A 22,250-nucleotide genomic window follows, 5' to 3' on the forward strand; every position below is an offset into this window, starting at 1 on the left:
ATCCAACAAGACCAAGCATTCATGATATGCACACTCTTAAGGCTATGAAATTGGGCTATTAGTAAAAGAAAGTACAAAAGGGGCATTCACAATAATAGCAGCATCTGCTGTTGATGCTACAAACTCAAAACTATTATGTTCAAACTGCTTTTTTAGCAATCCAGTGAATCACTAAACTAGTATTTAGTTGTATAACCACAGTTTTTCATGATTTCTTCACATCTGCGAGGCATTAATTTTGTTGGTTTGGAACCAAGATTTTTACTAGTGTGCTTGGGGTCATTGTCTTGTTGAAACACCTATTTCAAGGGCATGTCCTCTTCAGCATAAGGCAACATGACCTCTTCAAGTATTTTGACATATCCAAAGTGATCCATGATACCTGGTATGTGATATATAGGCTCAACACCATAGTAGGAGAAACATGCCCATATCATGATGCTTGCACCACCATGTTTCACTGTCTTCACTGTGAACTGTGGCTTGAATTCAGAGTTTGGGGGTCGTCTCACAAACCGTCTGCGGTCCTTGGACCCAAAAAGGACAATTTTACTCTCATCAGTCCACAAAATATTCCTCCATTTCTCTTTAGGCCAGTTGATGTGTTCTTTGGCAAATTGTAACCTCTTCTGCACGTCTTTTATTTAACAGAGGGAATTTGCGGGGGATTCTTGCAAATAAATTAGCTTCACACAGGCATCTTCTAACTGTCACAGCACTTACAGGTAACTCCAGACCGTCTTTGATCATCCTGGAGCTGATCAATGGGTGAGCCTTTGCCATTCTGGTTATTCTTCTATCCATTTTAATGGCTGTTTTCCGTTTTCTTCCACGCGTCTCTGGTTTGTTTTGTCCATTTTAAAGCATTGGAGATCAATGTAGATGAACAGCCTATAATTTTTGCACCTGCGTATACATTTTCCCCTCTCCAATCAACTTTTTAATCAAACTACGCTGTTCTTCTGAACAATGTCTTGAACATCCCATTTTCCTCAGGCTTTCAAAGAGAAAAGCATGTTCAACAGGTGCTGGCTTCATCCTTAAATAGGGGACACCTGATTCACACCTGTTTGTTCCACAAAATTGACAAACTCACTGACTGAATGCCACACTATTATTATTGTGAACACCCCCTTTTCTACTTTTTTTTTTTTTACTAATAGCCCAATTTCATAGCCTTAAGAGTGTGCATATCATGAATGCTTGGTCTTGTTGGATTTTTGAGAATCTACTGGTACCTTGTTTCCCATGTAACAATACGAAATATACTCAAAGCCTGGATTAATCTTTTTAGTCACATAGCACTACTATTATTCTGAACACTACTGTGCCAAAGAGGTTATCTTTTCAGTCGCGTCCGTTTGTTTGTTGGTTGGTTGGTTTGTTAGCAGGATTAATCAAAAAAACTTCAAGGGATTTCAATGAAATTTTTACCAGGGGTGTATCTTGGCCTAACTTAGAAGTCATAAAATTTTGGTAATGATCTGGAACACGATCCGGATCCAGTAATTTTTTTTAAGGTTTTTTTATCATTGTAGGATAGGGCCAATTTCAACATTTTTGCATCTAACTTCATGAAGACGGGTCAAAAAGGCTGAACAAAAATTAAGTTACGACACAACAATAATTTAGCATTTGTTTCTCCTCATTGAATAAACTTATTAGGGAGAAAAAAAAAAGGGTAGTTCATGCAGTTTCTCTTAAATAAATACATCTGCTGAAGATCTAAGGGTTTAACCACTGAATCTGAAACATGATGGTAGATGCCTGAAACGACGTGGAATAAGTCTCTTTGCCAAAGGGTGTTCCATGTGACCTCAGTGACTGTATGGCCTTCGCAGAGGTTTGCGCTCTCCGAGTGCTTCTAGTTTTTAAATATATTTGAGAAACATGTTCAATTTACACAGCAAGGCCTCAGTTTTAGAGCCTTTTCGGCCATGTTGGATTAGCAGCCAGAGAGACCAGCCAGTGACATCATGGTGCCTTTCTACTGTGATTGGCTATCACCTTGTCCTTCCCAGAATCCCTTATGCAATTCTGGGAAGCCCCCATGTGATCTATGATGTCACTGTCATAGACTGCGTGGGTCTCTACCATCGCTGCAGTAAGTAGTTCAAGTCAGTCTGTTCTTTATCATTTTTATAATTTTTTTTCTCGACAGTGTGAATTTTGATTGTACTGGTAATGTCATATTATGAACCCCCTACTCAAAGACTAATAAATAAAATTATAATGGTGCCAAAGAAAATTCTTTTCATGCCTTAAATCTTAAAATGCTTAGTGGCCCTATACTTTTCAGTCTCACGTTCCTCAGAGAAAATAACTACATTTGTTCATCTTTACAAATTGGACTGCTCTTGAATTTTTCAGTGATTGGAGCATAAAATAAAGACGGAATTATATTCAGTTAATCACACTGGAGAAAGCAGATATAAGTGGCAACATTTTCGGCTATATGGCAAAATTCGTTGGAGGGTTGATGGAGAATTCCAACTTTACCACCATTATGACTGAACAAACATGCAAGTAATGATTTTTTTTTTTTTATCAAACACTTCCCCCTCAAAAGACTGACACTTTGCAATATGGATTACTGCTCTGAATTAAGTAATACTCATGAACAGAATGCGCAAGTGCCTACAAGTGTTCCTGAGTGCAAAATTCCCAGAGTATACATGGCGTCCTACACCAAGAATGGTGTGGAAAAAGTCGGTGACAGAGTGTTGCTTGCCATTAAGGCACAGAAGATAAAGGCCATTATTGTTGGATTTTTCCTCTTCAAGTGGTATTTTTTTTTTTTTAAAGGTGCAACTCATACGCTGAAAAATACGCTAACCGTTTTTCTTCATAGGAAAACATCTTACTTTAATTGGTATACTGTACTACTTTCTTTACTAAAAGAGAAAATTATCTGGTACCATTATACTTTTCAAAAGTAACATATAGAAATGTCAAATTTGATGTTTTACATAAATGCTAAAAACAAGAAAAATGGGGATGCTTTAGATATTTGCACATACAGTAAATTTTATTTGCACATACAGTAAATTTTACATAGTAAAATGTACTCTGCCAGGACTATATTTGGTCCCAGTCCAAATAGAGTTAAATATACTCTATCAAGGTGTAAAATCAACACTATCATGCTGGAGTTGGAAAAACTTGATTTGACAAGATGGTAGAGTTGATTTCACTCTATAATAGATTCTATTTAACTTTATTTGGACTGGGACCAAATATTATCCTGGCAGAGTATATTTTACTCTGCAAAATTTACTGTGCAGGACTTCAACACTAGGCAAAAGAGCAACCTCAAGTGTAAACATCTGTGCCACTCACATGGAATGATCTGTAGGACTCTGTTCTTCTTCATGTTGGCCGGCAGGTTGCCTGTTCTCATCTTGTCATTCTGAATCTTGATGGATGTCAGTTTCTAAAAGTTACAAGATAACACTGCTCTGTTAATGCTGTGAAAAATACATTTAAAATATCTTATTTTGGGTAAGAGCCTTCAAAGGTAAAAAATCTGGAACGTTTGATTTGTTGTAATCCAACAACATATTGCCATATTACATGCACCCACATGCACACAAACCTTGAATTCTGCCTCCAATCCACTGCAGCCAGCTCCAGGTGAGAGGGCATAAAGCTTGGCCAGGTGAGACTCCAAAGATGTCACCTCCAGCTCTGTGTCACCGTACAGGTAGTGCTCCAACAGTGCCTGAAAGATGAATACGTACTGCATCTGGGGGTGAGAGAGAGGAAGGGAGGAGAAGTGTAAAGGGGAGAATAAAACAATATAAATATGTTCTAAATATGACTGATTCAATCAAATCATAGCTAGGCCTGTCAGTGTCACACTGCATGTCTGTGTTCTTGGACAAGACACTTAATCTACATTATCTAGGTCCACCCAGTTGTAAATGGGTACCAGCCTCATTTTGGAAAGTAACCTGTGTCGGGTTGGCGTCCCACCCAGGGGAATCTTAGACTCTTCCTCTTGGTAGCAATGGGCCTCATGGCCTATATAGGACTTACCTTTTGCCACAGTTATTATTTTTGTAGGATGATATATTGTCACAACAAGAATTTAGAGAAATGACATCATCATCATCTTTAGGAGGTTTAATGACGTTTCAATTCTTAAGAATATCCAGAAATTGAAACTGGAATATGGAAGGGGAAAAAAATCCAATATCAAAAAATTACAAATAAACAACTAAAAAAAGAGATTCTCAAGCTCCCTTAACAAAAACTGCACCTAAATAAAAAAAAGGGACAGACACTCAACATACTGGTTTGTTCCTGTTAAAAGGCGTTAATCTCTCACAATTTAAAACAAAAATGTTCCCACAACAGAAAAGTTGTGCAGCGCCATTTTCAGGTATATTTGTACTTATGCAGTTATCTAGAAAAACACCTATCAACATCAAATAACATATTAGCTCCACCGTCACTCCCTGTGTGTATTTATGTGCGGTGGAGTGGTCTGAGCCATAGTTACTGTGAAATTCCAACACAAGAGGAGGCAACAGCAGCAGCAACACTGCAGCCCAAAATGACAGCAAAATGTGCCCCTGCGTGTCACTTTGTCCAAGGTTACTTCCCCAGCCAAGGCTACTACCCATTTACAGCTGGTGGACTGGGACAATACACAAAAAGTGTCTTGACCAAGGACACAAACAGGTAATGTGACTGGGAATTAAATGTATGCACCATATTTGCACAAGCTCAATTCCTTATTCCATCGAGTAAGCAAGTTGACTATTCTGGCGTCAAATTTATGACATTCTTATTTAAGCAAACGTGTGTAAACACAACAGCCAATATCAATGTCACAAATGATTGAGGTCATGCTCATACAGTATATCGTATAATCAAAATAAGTCAATATAGTAATTATTGTGACAGACCAAATCATAGCCTCAAGTACAGACAGGTACTGACTTGGGTTTCATCGGGAATAGCTAAGCCTACGGCAAAACAGAATTCATTTTTAGCTGTCTGCCCTAGTGGTAGCAGCATGTTAAAAATTAACCTACATCAGTCTGAACCATCTGACAGCGTTGAGCTCTGATCCTTGTGACAAAGCCGAACACATCCACCTTCCTCTCAGCGATCATCATGTCCAACATGGCATCAATCACAATGAAGGTGCCTGTCCGCCCCACACCCGCACTGAAATGAAGGAGAGAAAAATGTAACAACAAAAACACCATATGACAAAAACAAAGAGACTATCACTAAGAAGTCCAACATATTTACCTGCAATGGACCACAATTGGTCCGGCATACTGCGGGTTGCAGGTCTTGACTTTCTTAAGAAACTTGAGCATTCCAATGGGGGTGAAAGGCACCCCAAAATCAGGCCAGCTTGTGAAGTGGAACTGAGTAACAAGTCTCTGTGGCTTCTTCCCAGAAACATCACCCACCTGGGGAGACAAAAACCACATCATACTCCAAACTACGAGATGAGGACTGGCGTTTGGGCATTTATGTATTCCACTAAATCTATGTTTAAATAGCAACCCATACACAAACCTGCCAAGGCATAATGACAGTGTTATACTGGCAGATTTTTTTAAAACATGAAAACAAAACATTTTTAACATTTAAGGATTAAAAATAAATTAATAAGAATAAGAAGCTGAAAAAACTTATGACTCAAAACAAGCTGTTTAGAAAGCTCTTTCACAAAATATTTGTAAGATGCATTATCAAAAAAACAAGTCCTTACATGTGGTTGAAATTTTACTTATTAGGTTGGGGTGTCTTATATTAAGCGTAGATAAGATATTTTGACTAAAAATTAGACATATCAGGGTTCGCACACCTTGTTCAACATTATATTCAAGGACTTTGAGGGTTAAATTCGCTCATATTTAAGGAACAAATGTGGCAGCAGTTCAAGTAGAGAGAGCAAACTTAGGTAGATTTACAAATTTTGCAAAATACCTGCAAAAATATTGGAAGTTCAGGCAAATAAGTTCAAATTCAAACTTTATTAATTTATATAGCACCAACTCACGACGTGGTCACCTCAAGGTGCTTTAAAAGATTAAGAAAAACACACACACAATAAAAGAATAAAAACATAAAAAAATAAAAAGAATAAAAGAAAACATGCAATCACATAAAATACTACAGATAAAACAGGGTAAAAAGATGAGTCTTTAATCTGGACTTAAAAATTTCCACATAGTCTGACTGACATATCCGTGCAGGGAGATTGTTTCACAGAGCCGGGGCACAATAAGAAAAGGCTCTGTGACCCACAGACTTTTTTCACCCTAGGAACACACAGCAGTCCTGCACCCTGTGAATGCAAGGCCCGAGCCGGTACGTAGGGCTTAACCATGTCAGCCAGTTAGGGAGGTGCCAGTCCATGAACAATTTTATAGGCCAGTAACAGCACCTTAAAATCTGACCTCAACGAGACAGGAAGCCAATGAAGGGATACCAAAATGTGCATTTCAGGCACAACAACTGAAGTGAGAGGCTTGAATTTGTGAATATGTCTTAATGGCCTTCTGTCTTGGGACAAGACACTTAATATGCACTGTCCCAGTCCATCTAAATGTAAATGTGGACGAGCCTTGCCTGGGCAAGTAACCTGGGGTTGGACTGACATCCTGTCCAGGGAGAGTCACTGACTCTCATCCGCTTCACACTACAAAATTCAGAGAAAAGCACCAGCACAGGGCCTATACAGAATTTACTTCACAACAGTGCTGTTAAAGGGAAAGTTGAGATGGTGGTCTCTTGCTTTCTCAAACACAACACAGCAAAACAATGTACGGTGTAAGTAGAGCAATTGAAACTAGGACTTATTTAAAAGTTGAGCAACGTAACTCCTTCCATGGATTTCAGTGGAGAAAAACAGCTTCATGTTGGAGTGGAATAGAGAAGGATTGTAAAACAGAACAAATCTAGGCTTGGGTTTCCTATGTACCTACTTGCAAACTGCAGCTGAAATTTTGCATGCCTGTTTTAAGAAAATCTTCCTCTATACCACTTCACAATGAAGCTATATAAATGGTGATTCAACAGAAACATTGCACTATGCACAGTTTCGGTAATTCCTTCAGAGTTTTCAAGTTGACTTTCCTCACTTGTCTCCTTCCAGCACAGTCACTCAATCCCGACTTGTCTCAATAAAAACTGGCTATAAAAGTTATGATTTAATCCTTACATATAGAATAAATTGCCCTATCCCAATTTTTTCTGGAATTTGTTGCAGGTCTTAAATACAGGAATGGATGTATATTAAGAAATGAAATGAAGCTGACCACATAAAACTTGAACTATCCTGGGTATGGGTCGTTGGATGTTTTCCAGAGGCCGAAATATGGCCATTGGTTATTGCGAAGACTTTGCGTCCATCCATCTGTCTGTCTGTCTGTGCTTAGCATAAGTCCAGTCATACTACTGCCAGGGTCTTCAAATACAAAGGGAGCATTCTTGGGACACAGACCTTGCACAAGTTCAAAGATGGGTAACCTTGACCTATTTTAAGTGGTCAAAAGATTCCGTTTCTTAGTTTTTATGGTCATACGGCCAAGGATATTTTAGCATTATGTTATATATATATATATATATATATATATATATATATATATATATTTTTTTTTTTTTTTTATTTGCATTTTCTATATCCTCCCAACATCTGATTTGGGGTTGTACATATAAACTCATCATCAACTTTTCCTTTGATGGATTACTTTCAGAATCCAGATTCTGTGTGGTTGAGGAACATTTGGAAAAGCAAGAGCAGAAAAGTGACTTTTTGTAAATGAAAGCAGTCGTGTGACTTTTTTCAGTAGCTGAAATGTCCATCCATCCATCCATCCATCCATCCATTTTCTTCCACTTTATCCGGAGTCGGGTCGCGGGGGCAGCAGCTCAAGCAAAGCTGCCCAGACCTCTTGATCCACACAAATCTCCCCCAGTCCGAGGGAACTCCAAGGGGTTCCCAAGCCAGCCGAGAGATGTAGTCCCTCCAGCGTGTCCTGGGTCTTCCCCGGGGCCTCCTCCCAATGGGACGTGCCCGGAACACCTCTGCAGCGAGGCGTCCAGGGGGCATCCGGAAAAGATGCCCGAGCCACCTCAACTGACTCCTTTCGACGTGGAGGAGCAGCGGCTTGACTCCGAGCTCCTCCCGAGTGACCGAGCTCCTCACCCTATCTCTAAGGGAGCGCCCAGCCACCCTGCGGAGGAAACTCATCTCGGCCGCTTGTACTCGCAATCTCGTTCTTTCGGTCATGAGCCAAATCTCATGACCATAGGTGAGGATCGGAACGTAGATCGATCGGTAAATTGAGAGCTTTGCCCCCCTACTCAGCTCTCTCTTCACCATGACGGTCCGATACAGCGACCGCATCACTGCAGATGCTGCACTGATCTGTCTATCAATCTCACGCTCCATCCATCCCTCACTCGTGAACAAGACCCCGAGATACTTAAACTCCTCCACTTGAGGCAAGGACACTCCACCGACCTGAAGAGGGCAAAGCACCTTTTTCCGGTCGAGAACCATGGCGTCGGATTTGAAATGTTTTTAAAAAATGTTTTTAAAATGTTATGAAATGTTTAAAAAAAAAATTGTATTATATTTTCCATGTATAGGGCTTCTTTCCCAGTCACAGAAAGTCCAGAAAAATATGTTATTTAATGTTGTCACTATGGTATCAAAATTATCATTTCTGTGCTTGATTAATGATTGCTACACTGGAGTCAATCCATAGAATTCTGCATGAAGGCCAACGTTACTGTGTGGTGGCCAAATAAACAAGGACATAGATGAGAGAAAATGTATGCAGAAAAATTAACAATTTCTGTCTTGCACAAATATATAAATTTAAGTTCTTTCAATGACCCATTCAAGGATTTCAAGGGCCAGTGGGACCCCTAATATATATATATATATATATATATATATATACATACATATATATACATACTCAACAAAAATATAAACGCAACACTTTTGGTTTTGCTCCCATTTTGTACGAGATGAACTCAAAGATCTAAAACTTTTTCCACATACACAATATCACCATCTCCCTCAAATATTGTTCACAAACCAGTCTAAATCTGTGATAGTGAGCACTTCTCCTTTGCTGAGATAATCCATCCCACCTCACAGGTGTGCCATATCAAGATGCTGATTAGACACCATGATTAGTGCACAGGTGTGCCTTAGACTGCCCACAATAAAAGGCCACTCTGAAAGGTGCAGTTTTGTTTTATTGGGGGGGATACCAGTCAGTATCTGGTGTGACCACCATTTGCCTCATGCAGTGCAACACATCTCCTTCACATAGAGTTGATCAGGTTGTCAATTGTGGCCTGTGGAATGTTGGTCCACTCCTCTTCAATGGCTGTGCGAAGTTGCTGGATACTGGCAGGAACTGGTACACGCTGTCGTATACGCCGGTCCAGAGCATCCCAAACATGCTAAATGGGTGACATGTCCGGAGAGTATGCCGGCCATGCAAGAACTGGGACATTTTCAACTTCCAAGAATTGTGTACAGATCCTTGCAACATGGGGCCGTGCATTATCCTGCTGCAACATGAGGTGATCTTCTTGGATGTATGGCACAACAATGGGTCTCAGGATCTCGTCACGGTATCTCTGTGCATTCAAAATGCCATCAATAAAATGGACCTGTGTTCTTCGTCCATAACAGATGCCTGCCCATACCATAACCCCACCGCCACCATGGGCCACTCGATCCACAACATTGACATCAGAAAACCGCTCACCCACACGACGCCACACACGCTGTCTGCCATCTGCCCTGGACAGTGTGAACCGGGATTCATCCATGAAGAGAACACCTCTCCAACATGCCAAACGCCAGCGAATGTGAGCATTTGCCCACTCAAGTCGGTTACGACGACGAACTGGAGTCAGGTCGAGACCCCGATGAGGATGACGAGCATGCAGATGAGCTTCCCTGAGACGGTTTCTGACAGTTTGTGCAGAAATTGCGACATCTGTGGCATTGTGCTGTGTGATAAAACTGCACCTTTCAGAGTGGCCTTTTATTGTGGGCAGTCTAAGGCACACCTGTGCACTAATCATGGTGTCTAATCAGCATCTTGATATGGCACACCTGTGAGGTGGGATAGATTATCTCAGCAAAGGAGAAGTGCTCACTATCACAGATTTAGACTGGTTTGTGAACAATATTTGAGGGAAATGGTGATATTGTGTATGTGGAAAAAGTTTTAGATCTTTGAGTTCATCTCATACTGAATGGGAGCAAAACCAAAAGTGTTGCGTTTATATTTTTGTTGAGTGTATATATACATATATACACGCACACATATACACATATACGCACACATATACACATATACGCACATATATACACATACATATATACGCACATATATACACGCACATTATACGCACATATATACACGCACATATATATATACATATATACGCACATATATACGCACATATATATATACATATATACGCACATATATATACATATATACGCACATATATATACATATATACGCACATATACACACATATACATACATATACACACATATACACATATATACACACATATATACACACATATACATACATATACACAAATATACACACATATATATATATATATATATACACATATATATATATATATACACATATATACACACATATACATATATCAATCAATCAATCAATCAACTTTTTTCTTGTATAGCGCCAAATCACAACAAACAGTTGCCCCAAGGCGCTCCACATTGCAAGGCAAGGCCATACAATAATTATGAAACACAGTCTACGTCTAAAGCAACATAACCAAGGGATGGTCCAGGGTCACCCGATCCAGCCCTAACTATAAGCCTTAGCGAAAAGGAAAGTTTTAAGCCTAATCTTAAACGTAGAGAGGGTATCTGTCTCCCTGATCTGAATTGGGAGCTGGTTCCACAGGAGAGGAGCCTGAAAGCTGAAGGCTCTGCCTCCCATTCTACTCTTACAAACCCTAGGAACTACAAGTAAGCCCGCAGTCTGAGAGCGAAGCGCTCTAATGGGGTAATATGGTACTATGAGGTCCCTAAGATAAGATGGGACCTGATTATTCAAAACCTTATAAGTAAGAAGAAGAATTTTAAATTCTATTCTAGCATTAACAGGAAGCCAATGAAGGGAGGCCAACACGGGTGAGATATGCTCTCTCCTGCTAGTCCCCGTCAGTACTCTAGCTGCAGCATTCTGAACCAACTGAAGGCTTTTTAGGGAACTTTTAGGACAACCTGATAATATGAATTACAATAGTCCAGCCTAGAGGAAACAAATGCATGAATTAGTTTTTCAGCATCACTCTGAGACAAGACCTTTCTGATTTTAGAGATATTGCGTAAATGCAAAAAGGCAGTCCTACATATTTGTTTAATATGCGCTTTGAATGACATATCCTGATCAAAAATAACTCCAAGATTTCTCACAGTATTACTAGAGATCAGGGAAATGCCATCCAGAGTAACGATCTGGTTAGACACCATGCTTCTAAGATTTGTGGGGCCAAGTACAATAACTTCAGTTTTATCTGAGTTTAAAAGCAGGAAATTAGAGGTCATCCATGTCTTTATGTCTGTAAGACAATCCTGCAGTTTAGCTAATTGGTGCGTATCCTCTGGCTTCATGGATAGATAAAGCTGGGTATCATCTGCGTAACAATGAAAATTTAAGCAATACCGTCTAATAATACTGCCCAAGGGAAGCATGTATAAAGTGAATAAAATTGGTCCTAGCACAGAACCTTGTGGAACTCCATAATTAACTTTAGTCTGTGAAGAAGATTCCCCATTTACATGAACAAACTGTAATCTATTAGACAAATATGATTCAAACCACCGCAGCGCAATGCCTTTAATACCTATGACATGCTCTAATCTCTGTAATAAAATTTTATGGTCAACAGTATCAAAAGCAGCACTGAGGTCCAACAGAACAAGCACAGAGATAAGTCCACTGTCCGAAGCCATAAGAAGATCATTTGTAACCTTCACTAATGCTGTTTCTGTACTATGATGAAATCTAAAACCTGACTGAAACTCTTCAAATAGACCATTCCTCTGCAGGTGATCAGTTAGCTGTTTTACAACTACCCTCTCAAGAATCTTTGAGAGAAAAGGAAGGTTGGAGATTGGCCTATAATTAGCTAAGATAGCTGGGTCAAGTGATGGCTTTTTAAGTAATGGTTTAATTACTGCCACCTTAAAGGCCCGTGGTACATAACCAACTAACAAAGATAGATTGATCATATTTAAGATTGAAGCATTAAATAATGGTAGGACTTCCTTGAGCAGCCTGGCAGGAATGGGGTCTAATAAGCATGTTGATGGTTTGGATGAAGTAACTAATGAAAATAACTCAGACAGAACAATCGGAGAGAAAGAGTCTAACCAAATACCGGCATCACTGAAAGCAGCCAAAGATAACGATATATATATATATATACACACATATATATATATATATACACACATATATATATATATATACACACACATATATATACATATATACACACATATATATATATATATACATATATACACACATATATATATATATATATACATATATACACACATATATATATATATATATACATATATACACACATATATATATATATATATATACATATATACACACATATATATATATATATATACATATACAGTGAGGAAAATAAGTATTTGAACACCCTGCGGTTTTGCCAGTTCTCCCACTTAGAAATCATGGAGGGGTCTGAAATTTTCATCTTAGGTGCATTCCACTGTTAGAGACATAATCAAAAAAAAAAAAAAAAAAAATCTGGAAATCACAATGTATGATTTTTTTTAAATAATTTATTTGCATGTTACTGATGCAAATAAGTATTTGAACACCTACCAACCAGCAAGAATTGTGGCTCACACAGACCTGTTAATTTTTCTTTAAGAAGCCCTCTTATTCTGCACTCTATACCTGTATTAATTGCACCTGTTTGAACTTGTTACCTGTATAAAAGACACTTGTTCACACATTCAATCAATCACACTCCAGCCTGTCCACCATAGCCAAGACCAAAGAGCTGTCTAAGGACACCAGAGACAAAACAAATGACCTGCACAAGGCTGCGATGGACAACAGGACAACAGGCAAGCAGCTTGGTAGAAGACAACAACTGTTATGATTATTTATCAGAATCAGAAAGTGGAAGAAACACAAGATGACTGTTAATCTCCCTCGATCTGGGATTCCATGCAAGATCTCACTTTGTGGGGTAAGGATGATTCTGAGAAAGCTCAGAACTACACAGGAGGACCTAGTCAATGACCTGAAGAGAGCTGGGACCACAGTCACAAAGATTACATTAGTAACACATGATGCTGTCATGGTTTAAAATCCTGCAGGGCTGCAAGGTCCCCCTGTTCAAGCCAGCACAAGTCCAGGCCCATTTGAAGTTCACCAGGGACCATCTGGATGATCCAGAGGAGGCATGGGAGAAGGTCATTTGGTCGGATGAGACCAGAATAGAGGTTTTTGGAATCAACTCCACTTATCGTGTTTAGAGGATGAGAACAACCCCAAGAAAACCATCCCAACCGTGAAGCATGGGGGTGGAAACATCATACTCTGGGGGTGCTCTTCTGCAAAGGGGACAGCACGACTACACCGTATTGAAGGGAAGAAGGACGGGGTCATGCATTGCGAGATTTTGGCAAACAACCTCCTTCCCTCAGTAAGAGCACTGAAGATGGGTCATGGCTGGGTCTTCCAGCATGACAATGACCCAAAACACACAGCCAGGGCAACTAAGGAGGGGCTCTGTAAGAAGCATTTCAAGGTCCTGGAGTGACCTGGCCAGTCTCCAGACCTGAACTCAACAGAAAATCTTCGGAGGAAGCTGAAACTCCAAACCTGAAAGATCTAGAGAAGATCTGTATGGAGGAGTGGACCAAAATCCCTGCTGATGTTTGTGAAAACCTGGTGAAAAACTACAGGAAACGTTTGACCTCTGTAACTGCAAACAAAGGCTACTGTACCAAATATTAACATTGATTTTCACAGGTGTTCAAATACTTATTTGCAGCAATAACATACAAATAGATTATTAAAAAAAATCATACATTGTGATTTCCAGATATTTTTTTTAGATTATGTCTCTCACAGTGGACATGCACCTAAGATGAAAATTTCAGACCCATGATTTCTAAGTGGGAGAACTTGCAAAATCGCAGGGTGTTCAAATACTTATTTCCTCGCTGTGTGTGTGTGTTATATATATATATATATATATATATATATATATATATATATATATATATATATATATATATATATATATATATATATATATAGAGAGAGAGAGAGAGAGAGAGAGAGAGAGAGAGGAGAGAGAGAGAGAGAGGAGAGAGAGAGATAGAGAGAGAGAGAGAGAGAGAGAGAGAGAGAGAGAGAGAGAGGTTTTACATTTAAATGAAAACAACCATTCCAGTTGAACACCATGCACATAATGAGCCCTATACTGCACTGTAACACCACTAGTCAGCAATATATTACCCTGCAAGAAATAAAAGTGCTCACCTCTGACATACTGTTTTCACAGAATCTCATGGAGGTTCTGGTATCTAAATGAATGCATGCTCGCTTAACTTTTAATACCTGTTGAATGCAAAACTTTCGGATGGTGTAGTCCACCAGCACCATTGTGTCTTCTACTGACACACGAATGTTTCCATATGTCCAACAGCCCTGGTCCGGCCAGTACTGTGCACACTTACACTGAACAAAAAGAAAATGACAGATAAAAACATTTTAAACATCTACTCCATACTCTGAATTTACACATATGTCAATGAAGTTTCTGAGACATCAAAGTAGGAAAGGTTTACTCTATAGTGTATGACAGCTTATCTGTCTTCATGATATTTTGTCACTTATTCAAGAGATATCTTCAGGTGTCTGATTGGGTCGATGGGTGTAAGACTTCAGGCAGCAAAGCACTTGCATCCAGGTCTTGAAAATGACCACATTCATGCTGTTTTAGTCCAATTACTTTTGTTGACTTAAAAAAAGAAAAAGCTGTAATTCCTCCACTCAACCAGATTTGAAAATAAATACCAAGAAATTAAAGCTATATGTCTTTTTTATTTGAGTTTATATTCAGCATTTGTTTTCAACTACAGCATATTTAAGGACTTGGGGCACAATTTAACACCCTTCTCCAGCTCCGATACCTCTTTTCTTTCCTTTAGGTTGGTCACCATGACAATGGTAGCAGTGTTTTGCTCCCAAATCATACGCCAGAAGTCATTGACCGTTTCTTCCTTCGGTCCTGAGATGAAGACAAACAAAAATAGACAACAATGGATCATAAAGTAATTTCTTCCTGCATTTAAATACACACTTCTTCCTACTGCAAATGTGGGTGAAAACTTTACCTTGAGCTGCAATAAACTTATTTTTCTCTTGGTAACCCTGGAATAGAAAGAGAACAGGAGACGATCTGACACAGTAGCAGTAGTTCAGAGTTTGCTAAAAAATTCATGCATTAAAAAGTGCAATAATTGTGTTGGCTTTGTAGACAACAAGCTGGACTTATACAAACATTTATAAAGGAGGCATTGATGAAGTCTGAGTCTGGGACTCCCTCGAGAGATGACAGATGTACCCTGGAGTGATCATCTGAGAAAGTGACAGGAAGCAAATGATAAGTAGTCGGAAAAGCAGGGTCAGCGAAGGAATTTTAATTTCAAGTGGTATACAGTGCATCCGGAAAGTATTCAGAGCTTCACTTTTTCCACATTTTGTTATGTTACAGCCATATTCCAAAGCAGATGAAATTCATTTTTTTTCCTCAAAATTCTACACATAGTAAGTCCCTTCGGCTGCTCCCTTGTTTGCACTTGGGGTCGCCACAGCAAATCCAAGGTGGATCTGCATGTTGAATTGGCACAGGTTTCACGCCGGATGCCCTTCCTGACGCAACTCCACATTATATGGAGAAATGTGGCAGAGGTGGGATTTGAACCCGGAACCTTCTACACATAATACCCCATAATGACAATGTGAAAAAAGTTTGAGATTTTTGCTAATTTACAAAAAAAAAAAAAAACAACTAAGGAATCACACGTACATAAGTATTCATAGCCTTTGCTATGAAGCTCAAAACTGAGCTCAGGTGCATCTTGTTTCCACTGATCATCCTTGACATGTTTCTACAGCTTAACAGAAGTCCACCTGGGGTAAATTCAGTTGATTGGACATGATTTGGTAAAGCACACACCTGTCTACATACGAGGTCTATTAGAAAAGTATCCGACCTTATTATTTTTTCAAAAACCATATGGATTTGAATCACGTGTGATTACATCAGACATGCTTGAACCCTCGTGGGCATGCGAGAGTTTTTTCACGCCTGTCGGTTACGTCATTCGCCTGTGGGCAGTCTTTGAGTGAGGAGTCGCCCACCCGCTCGTCGATTTTTTTCATTGTTTAGGAATGGCTCAGAGACTGTTGCTTTGTTTGATAAAATTTTTTTCAAAACTGTAAGGCACAACTGAGTGGACACCATTCAATAAATTCAGCTGGTTTTCGGTAAAAATTTTAACGGCTGATGAGAGATTTTGGTCTGGTAGTGTCGCTTTAAGGACGGTCCACGGCGCCTGACGGCGATCTGCGCTTCGAGGCGGCAGCGTCTCGCCGTTTCAAGTTGAAAACTTCCACATTTCAGGCTCTGTTGACGCACGCAGTAAGTCGTCAGAGAACAGAGAACTTTCAGAAGAAGTCGGCATGAGGAGTTTATTCGGACATTCCATTGTTAACGGTCATTTTGTAATGAAAGAACGTGCGGGCAGAGTCGCATGTCGGGCTGGACCCGACCGCGGGGGGTCGCGGCAGGAAAAACACCTCCGTTGGAAATCTTAACGGGCAAGTTGGAACATGCCCAAGCTGTTAAACAATTTCTCAGTTACTCACTTGTTGAAAGCCATTAAAAGCCGCCTGAATTCTACAAATGGTTTTCAACACAGAGGTGTTTTTCCTGTCGCGGCGCACACAGATTTGCCGAGTCGTCACAGAAACAACTCGGCGAATTTGCGCGTACGTCTTTCATTAAAAAAAATGTCCTTAAACAGTGGAATGTCCGCATAAATTCCTCATGCCGGCCTCTTCTGAATCTTCTCTGTTCTCTCACGATGTCCTGGGTGAATTAAGCCTTAAATTAGGATGTTTTAAGCTCGAAACAGGCCGACGACAGCGCCTGGAAGCGCTGCAGGACGTCCCGCTCCGTGGGAAGTCCTTACACCGACAGAAACACCCCATAATCTCTCATCAGCCGTTAAACTTTTCACAGAAAACCATCTTAATTTCTCGAATAGTGTCCACTCGGATATTCCTCACAGGTCTAGAAAAAATTTTGATAAAGCAACGCGCGCCGTCTCGAGCAGCGTGTGAAACAAAGGAATTCAGCCGAGAGGGCGGGACCACATCTCACTCAAGGCCTGCCCACAGAAAAATGACGTCACCGACACGCGTGAAAAAACTCACGCATGCGCACGAGGGTTCAAGCATGATTGGTGTAATCGCATGTCATTCAAATCCATAGTTAAAAAAAAAAATAAAAGGGTCGGTTTATTATCTAAGAGACCTCGTATAAGGTCCCACAGTTGACAGTGAATGTCAGAGCACAAACCAAGCATGAAGTCAAAGGAATTGTCTGTAGACCCCTGAGACAGGATTGTCTCGAGGCACAAATCTGGGGAAGGGTGCAGAAACATTTCTGCTGCTTTTTATGTCCCAGTGGGCATCGTGGCCTCCATCATTGGTAAGTGGAAGAAGTTCAGAACCACCAGGACTCTTCCTAGAGCTGGCCAACCATCTAAACCCAGGGACTGGGAGAGAAATCAAAGAGGTAACCAAGAACCTGATGGTCACTCTGTCAGAGCTCCAGCATTCCTCTGTAGAGACAGGAGAACCTTGCAGAAGGACAACCAACTCTGCAGCAATTCACCAATCAGGCCTGTATGGTGGAGTGGTCAGATGGAAGTCACTCCTTAGTAAAAGGCACATGGCAGCCCACCTAGAGTTTGACAAAAGGCACCTGAAGGACTCTCAGACCATGAGAAACAACATTTTTTTGGCGTCATGAGAGTGAATGGCAGACATCATATGTTTGAAGGAAACCAGGCACCATCCCTACAGTGAAGCATGGTGGTGACAGCATCATGCTGTGGGGATGTTTTTCAGCAGCAGGAACAGGGAGACTACTCAGGATTGAGGGAAAGATAAATGTAGCAATGTACAAAGACATCCTAGATGAAAACCTGCTCCAGAGTGCTCTTGACCTCAGACTGGGGGGACCCAGTCAGAGCCCAGACCTGAATCCAATTTCACATCTCTGGAGAGATGTGAAATTGGCTGTGCACCGATGCTCCCCATCCAACCTGATGGAGCTTGAAAGATGCTGAAAAGAGAAATGGGCAAGACTGTTCAAGGATAGGTGCACCAAGCTTGTGGCATCATATTCAAGAAGACTTGAGGCAGGAACTGATGTCAAAGCTGCATCAATACAGTATTGAGCCAAGTGTGTGAATACTTATGTACATGTGATTTCTTAGTTTTATATTTTTAATAAATTTGCAAAAAAAAAAAAAAAAAAACTTTTTCCATGTTTCATGTTATGTGTTGGTGTGAGTACAATTCTGAGGGAAAAATGAATTTCATTTATTTTGGAATAAGGCTGTAACATAACAAAATGAGTAAATAGTGAAGTGCTGTGAATACTTTCTGGATGCACTGTACGACAAACATTCTGTCCCACATTCCGTGACAAAAATACAACTCACTAACTCACTTTATGAACCCTGTAACTGTGAGCTGCATGGTGTTTACTGGCGTCTACTGATGAGTGTATATAAAACCCTAAAATACCTGGTAAAAACTGGAGACACACTGAGTACTCTATTGTTAGGGTCAGGCAGTGTCACAGAGGTCAGCTGTTACTCACATGGGAGGATGTTGACATATCTATTCTTTTCTTTATTCTCTTCCTTAGACGCAGCATCACATGATGCCTGGATGGGGCAGACTGGCAATGCCTACACACACAGAATGAATGAATGAATAAATAAATAATACAATGTAAAAGTGGACAGATATCCATCCATGAGTTCTGTAGATCAATACCCACTTTCAAAGAACAAAATTAAAAAATAAAGCACTGAGGACTCCGAAGTGATGCCGACATAATCAGTTTTCCTTCAGTGGTGCTTTAAGTTATGCAATACTGTGAGCTCATCTACCACGCCAAGTATCTGTAGGCAGCAACATGGCTGCATAAGGTCTTGAACCTCCTAATTAGTTCAAAGCTTTGTTTGGCTGCAACAAATGATTATTTTTTTATTGATTAATATCCTGATTATTTTTCACTTAAACCATTATGTTTATTACTCGATATAACACAGAATTTACTTAAACTCAGTTTTAAAAAGTTGTCATTTATATTTGAATATTTAATGGTCTTCTCTTTAAAAACAAGCAAAAAAAAAAGAGTATGCACTGTTGGACATTATCCCCACCACCTTAAAATAACACTATTAGTTCTCAAAGGGAAATTTAGGAAGTCTTAACTGTTTTAGTTAATGAAAGAACTTTGTTTCTGCAGTCACATTCAAATTTTCTTCTTTTCTTGACAATGTAGCCAGTGTATGTCAACCGTATTAAAAACGCGGGCATAAGTCCAATAGGTTAAGGGTACTTTTTTATAAGAGCAAGTTGAAGCACGTTGAAACACGTTGAAGCTCGCTGATGTACGTCCTGATAAGCTGAGCTACTCAAAAAAAATTTGGGCATTTTGGGCAAATTTTTCAACGCATGCCAGCGTGTGACTCATTCGTCCAGCACATGAGGGACTAAGTCTAAAGCTGTCCAATAATGCTGGCCACTGTTTGGCTGAAAGCTGCGGTCGTCATGCATATCGACTGTTTCATTCACACACAGAGGAAATATGACCTGTTAATTTCAGTCCAATTCACCATCACAGATGGACATGAATCCACATAAAGCTCCTGATTTTTGAAAATGATGTCTGAAAATACTTTAATTTGTGGCTGGAAATGTGTCATTTTAAAGCAAGTCCCTCTGTGTTTTTTCTGCTGCAGGTGCGCTTCTCATGTCGGTGTTGTGCTCTGAACACACAGAAGCTCTGTGATGGTTTCAACTTTTAAAGCGTTGTCACTGTTGGTGTGATCATTATTTGACCTGATCAATCGATCAGGGTGATCACACCTGATTAATGCGCCGTTTAAACATTTAAAGCGCCATCGCTGTCGGTGATCATCACACTGACAGATCACACTTACAGATCACACAGCACTTTATTCAGGTCTGATCACACCTGATCACAGTCCGACTGGTGCTTTAAAAGTTTAAATCATCACAGCATTTCGTTCAAACTTTCCTGATCAGGTCCGTTGATCAGGAAGCAGCCGGCACATTAAACATTAATAGAGACACAGCCCTTCATTCATTCACGGCAGCGTTTACCACAGCCAGTTGACTCATCAGCATTGAAAATGAAACACAATGAAAATGGTCCACCAAGATAAAAAATAATAAAATAAAATAAAATAATGTTAAATTACTCTGTTTTTGACCCGCACCACACCATGCAGTACTGACCCTAACCACTGGGTGGAAACGGGGCCGTTGGCATAAGCTGGCTAATCATCAAGGCGTGACAGCTGCATTAATTTTTTAGACGTACACCAGCATGTGCCAGCGTTTTTAATACGGTCAGCATACGCAGGCTAAATCATCAAGGTGTGACAGGGCCTTAATGTTCATGCCACATCGAACTCTATTTAAAAAAATAAATGAAAGCAAAAGACCTTGTAAGATAAGACTGGCAACTTTCATAGTTAACTGCAAAAGGCAACAAAACAGGGGATAATTAATGCATTAAAAAAGGGAGATAACTCCACCCAAAGTAATTCTGCTTTAAAGGTAAAGGGTCGTCACACAAGGTACTTGGTTTAGGTTTTAGCACCATCATAAATTATTTGACATTTAGAAGCTTTTCTTTTCCCCCAGAATAGCTTTACACCGCAAAAACTGATATCTAAGAAAGTACAAAAAAAGTCTTGTTGAATGAAAATTTGACTTAATTTTGTCTAAACAGAAAAATAATCTTGTCAAGCATTTTTATATAAGAAAGACCAAGCTGTATTTAACCAGTAACAAGGAAAGGCAATAGATTACAAATCATCCAAGCAAAAGAAAAAGATTGTTTTCCTTATTTTAAGACAGAGGCTAATCTTAAAATACGGATTCTGTCGAGTTTTAAGGGTCGAGTTTGATTATTCAGTGTCTAGACATTTTGCTAGTTTTGAGAATTCTAACCAAGTAAATTTTTCTTACCCCATTAGCAGATTTTTTTTTTTTTTTTTGCTTAATGCAAGACAACTTTGCTAGATTTTGGATTATTTGGCTTATTTTGAGAGGGACAGTTATTGCAGTGTACTTCATTTACATATTTTTAAAATTATGTGCAAGACCTTATGAGATCCTTTGTCTCTGCCGTGCCTAATGCAAGTCACTCATCTGGTAGATTTCTGTGTCTATGTGTTGCTTCAGTAACATATTAAAAGTATACTCGTAGTTAGACATGTCAAAGTCTGAGACACTCTGGTCTTGGCAGATTTTTACACTTCAGACTTTGATTAATTATTTGTCCATTTTGCATATCTGTACAAAATGCTCAGAAACAGTGTTACTGTTTAACTGTATACTACCTTTTGTTTTTGGAAAAATATCTTCACAGCCCTGAATGACAAGGAAATTATTTACAGTATAAAGACACAAGACAGTATGAATTTTGTGTGTGCTGTAAGGCAGTGTGTGTTTGAGTGCTCCCTACGTTAAACTCCTCCCTGAAGAGCTTGTTGTCATCGGCCATGCGGCGGTTCATTTCTTCCTCAAGTTTGTCTATGGGAAGGGGCGGGTACTTCCTATTTGTACTGGGGGAACGGGCCAATAGCGGCACACTCTGGAGTTCTGTTTAAGCAAAGAAGATGGAAGTGAGCAGAAGAGGTCACGAAAAGGACAAGAAAGAGGTAACTAAGAGATGGGATTAGAAAGTGAGACCAAAGTTTAACCTGACTTCAATATTTATTTCATTTTCTTCCCCAAAACGTCCACCAGAGGGCGATGTGTATTCAATG

The 22,250-nt window shown here is 39.7% G+C and overlaps 1 protein-coding gene across 1 annotated transcript in view; it reads right to left on the bottom strand.

The window, feature by feature from the left end:
- ptpra (protein tyrosine phosphatase receptor type A) overlaps nt 1–22,250 on the bottom strand; it is a 120,453-nt gene that overhangs the window by 19,053 nt on the left and 79,150 nt on the right. The window contains exons 7-16 of the mRNA XM_034167131.1: nt 21,947–22,083; nt 19,037–19,127; nt 15,638–15,714; nt 15,471–15,507; nt 15,267–15,364; nt 14,692–14,811; nt 5,266–5,432; nt 5,043–5,178; nt 3,596–3,745; nt 3,340–3,433 (exon numbers count right to left, since the gene is read on the bottom strand). Coding sequence (XP_034023022.1) covers nt 3,340–3,433; nt 3,596–3,745; nt 5,043–5,178; nt 5,266–5,432; nt 14,692–14,811; nt 15,267–15,364; nt 15,471–15,507; nt 15,638–15,714; nt 19,037–19,127; nt 21,947–22,083 — 1,107 coding nt within the window. The remainder of the gene's footprint in view (nt 1–3,339; nt 3,434–3,595; nt 3,746–5,042; nt 5,179–5,265; nt 5,433–14,691; nt 14,812–15,266; nt 15,365–15,470; nt 15,508–15,637; nt 15,715–19,036; nt 19,128–21,946; nt 22,084–22,250) is intronic.

Source organism: Thalassophryne amazonica, chromosome 3 (assembly GCF_902500255.1).
Source record: "Thalassophryne amazonica chromosome 3, fThaAma1.1, whole genome shotgun sequence".
Lineage (NCBI taxonomy): Eukaryota > Metazoa > Chordata > Actinopteri > Batrachoidiformes > Batrachoididae > Thalassophryne > Thalassophryne amazonica.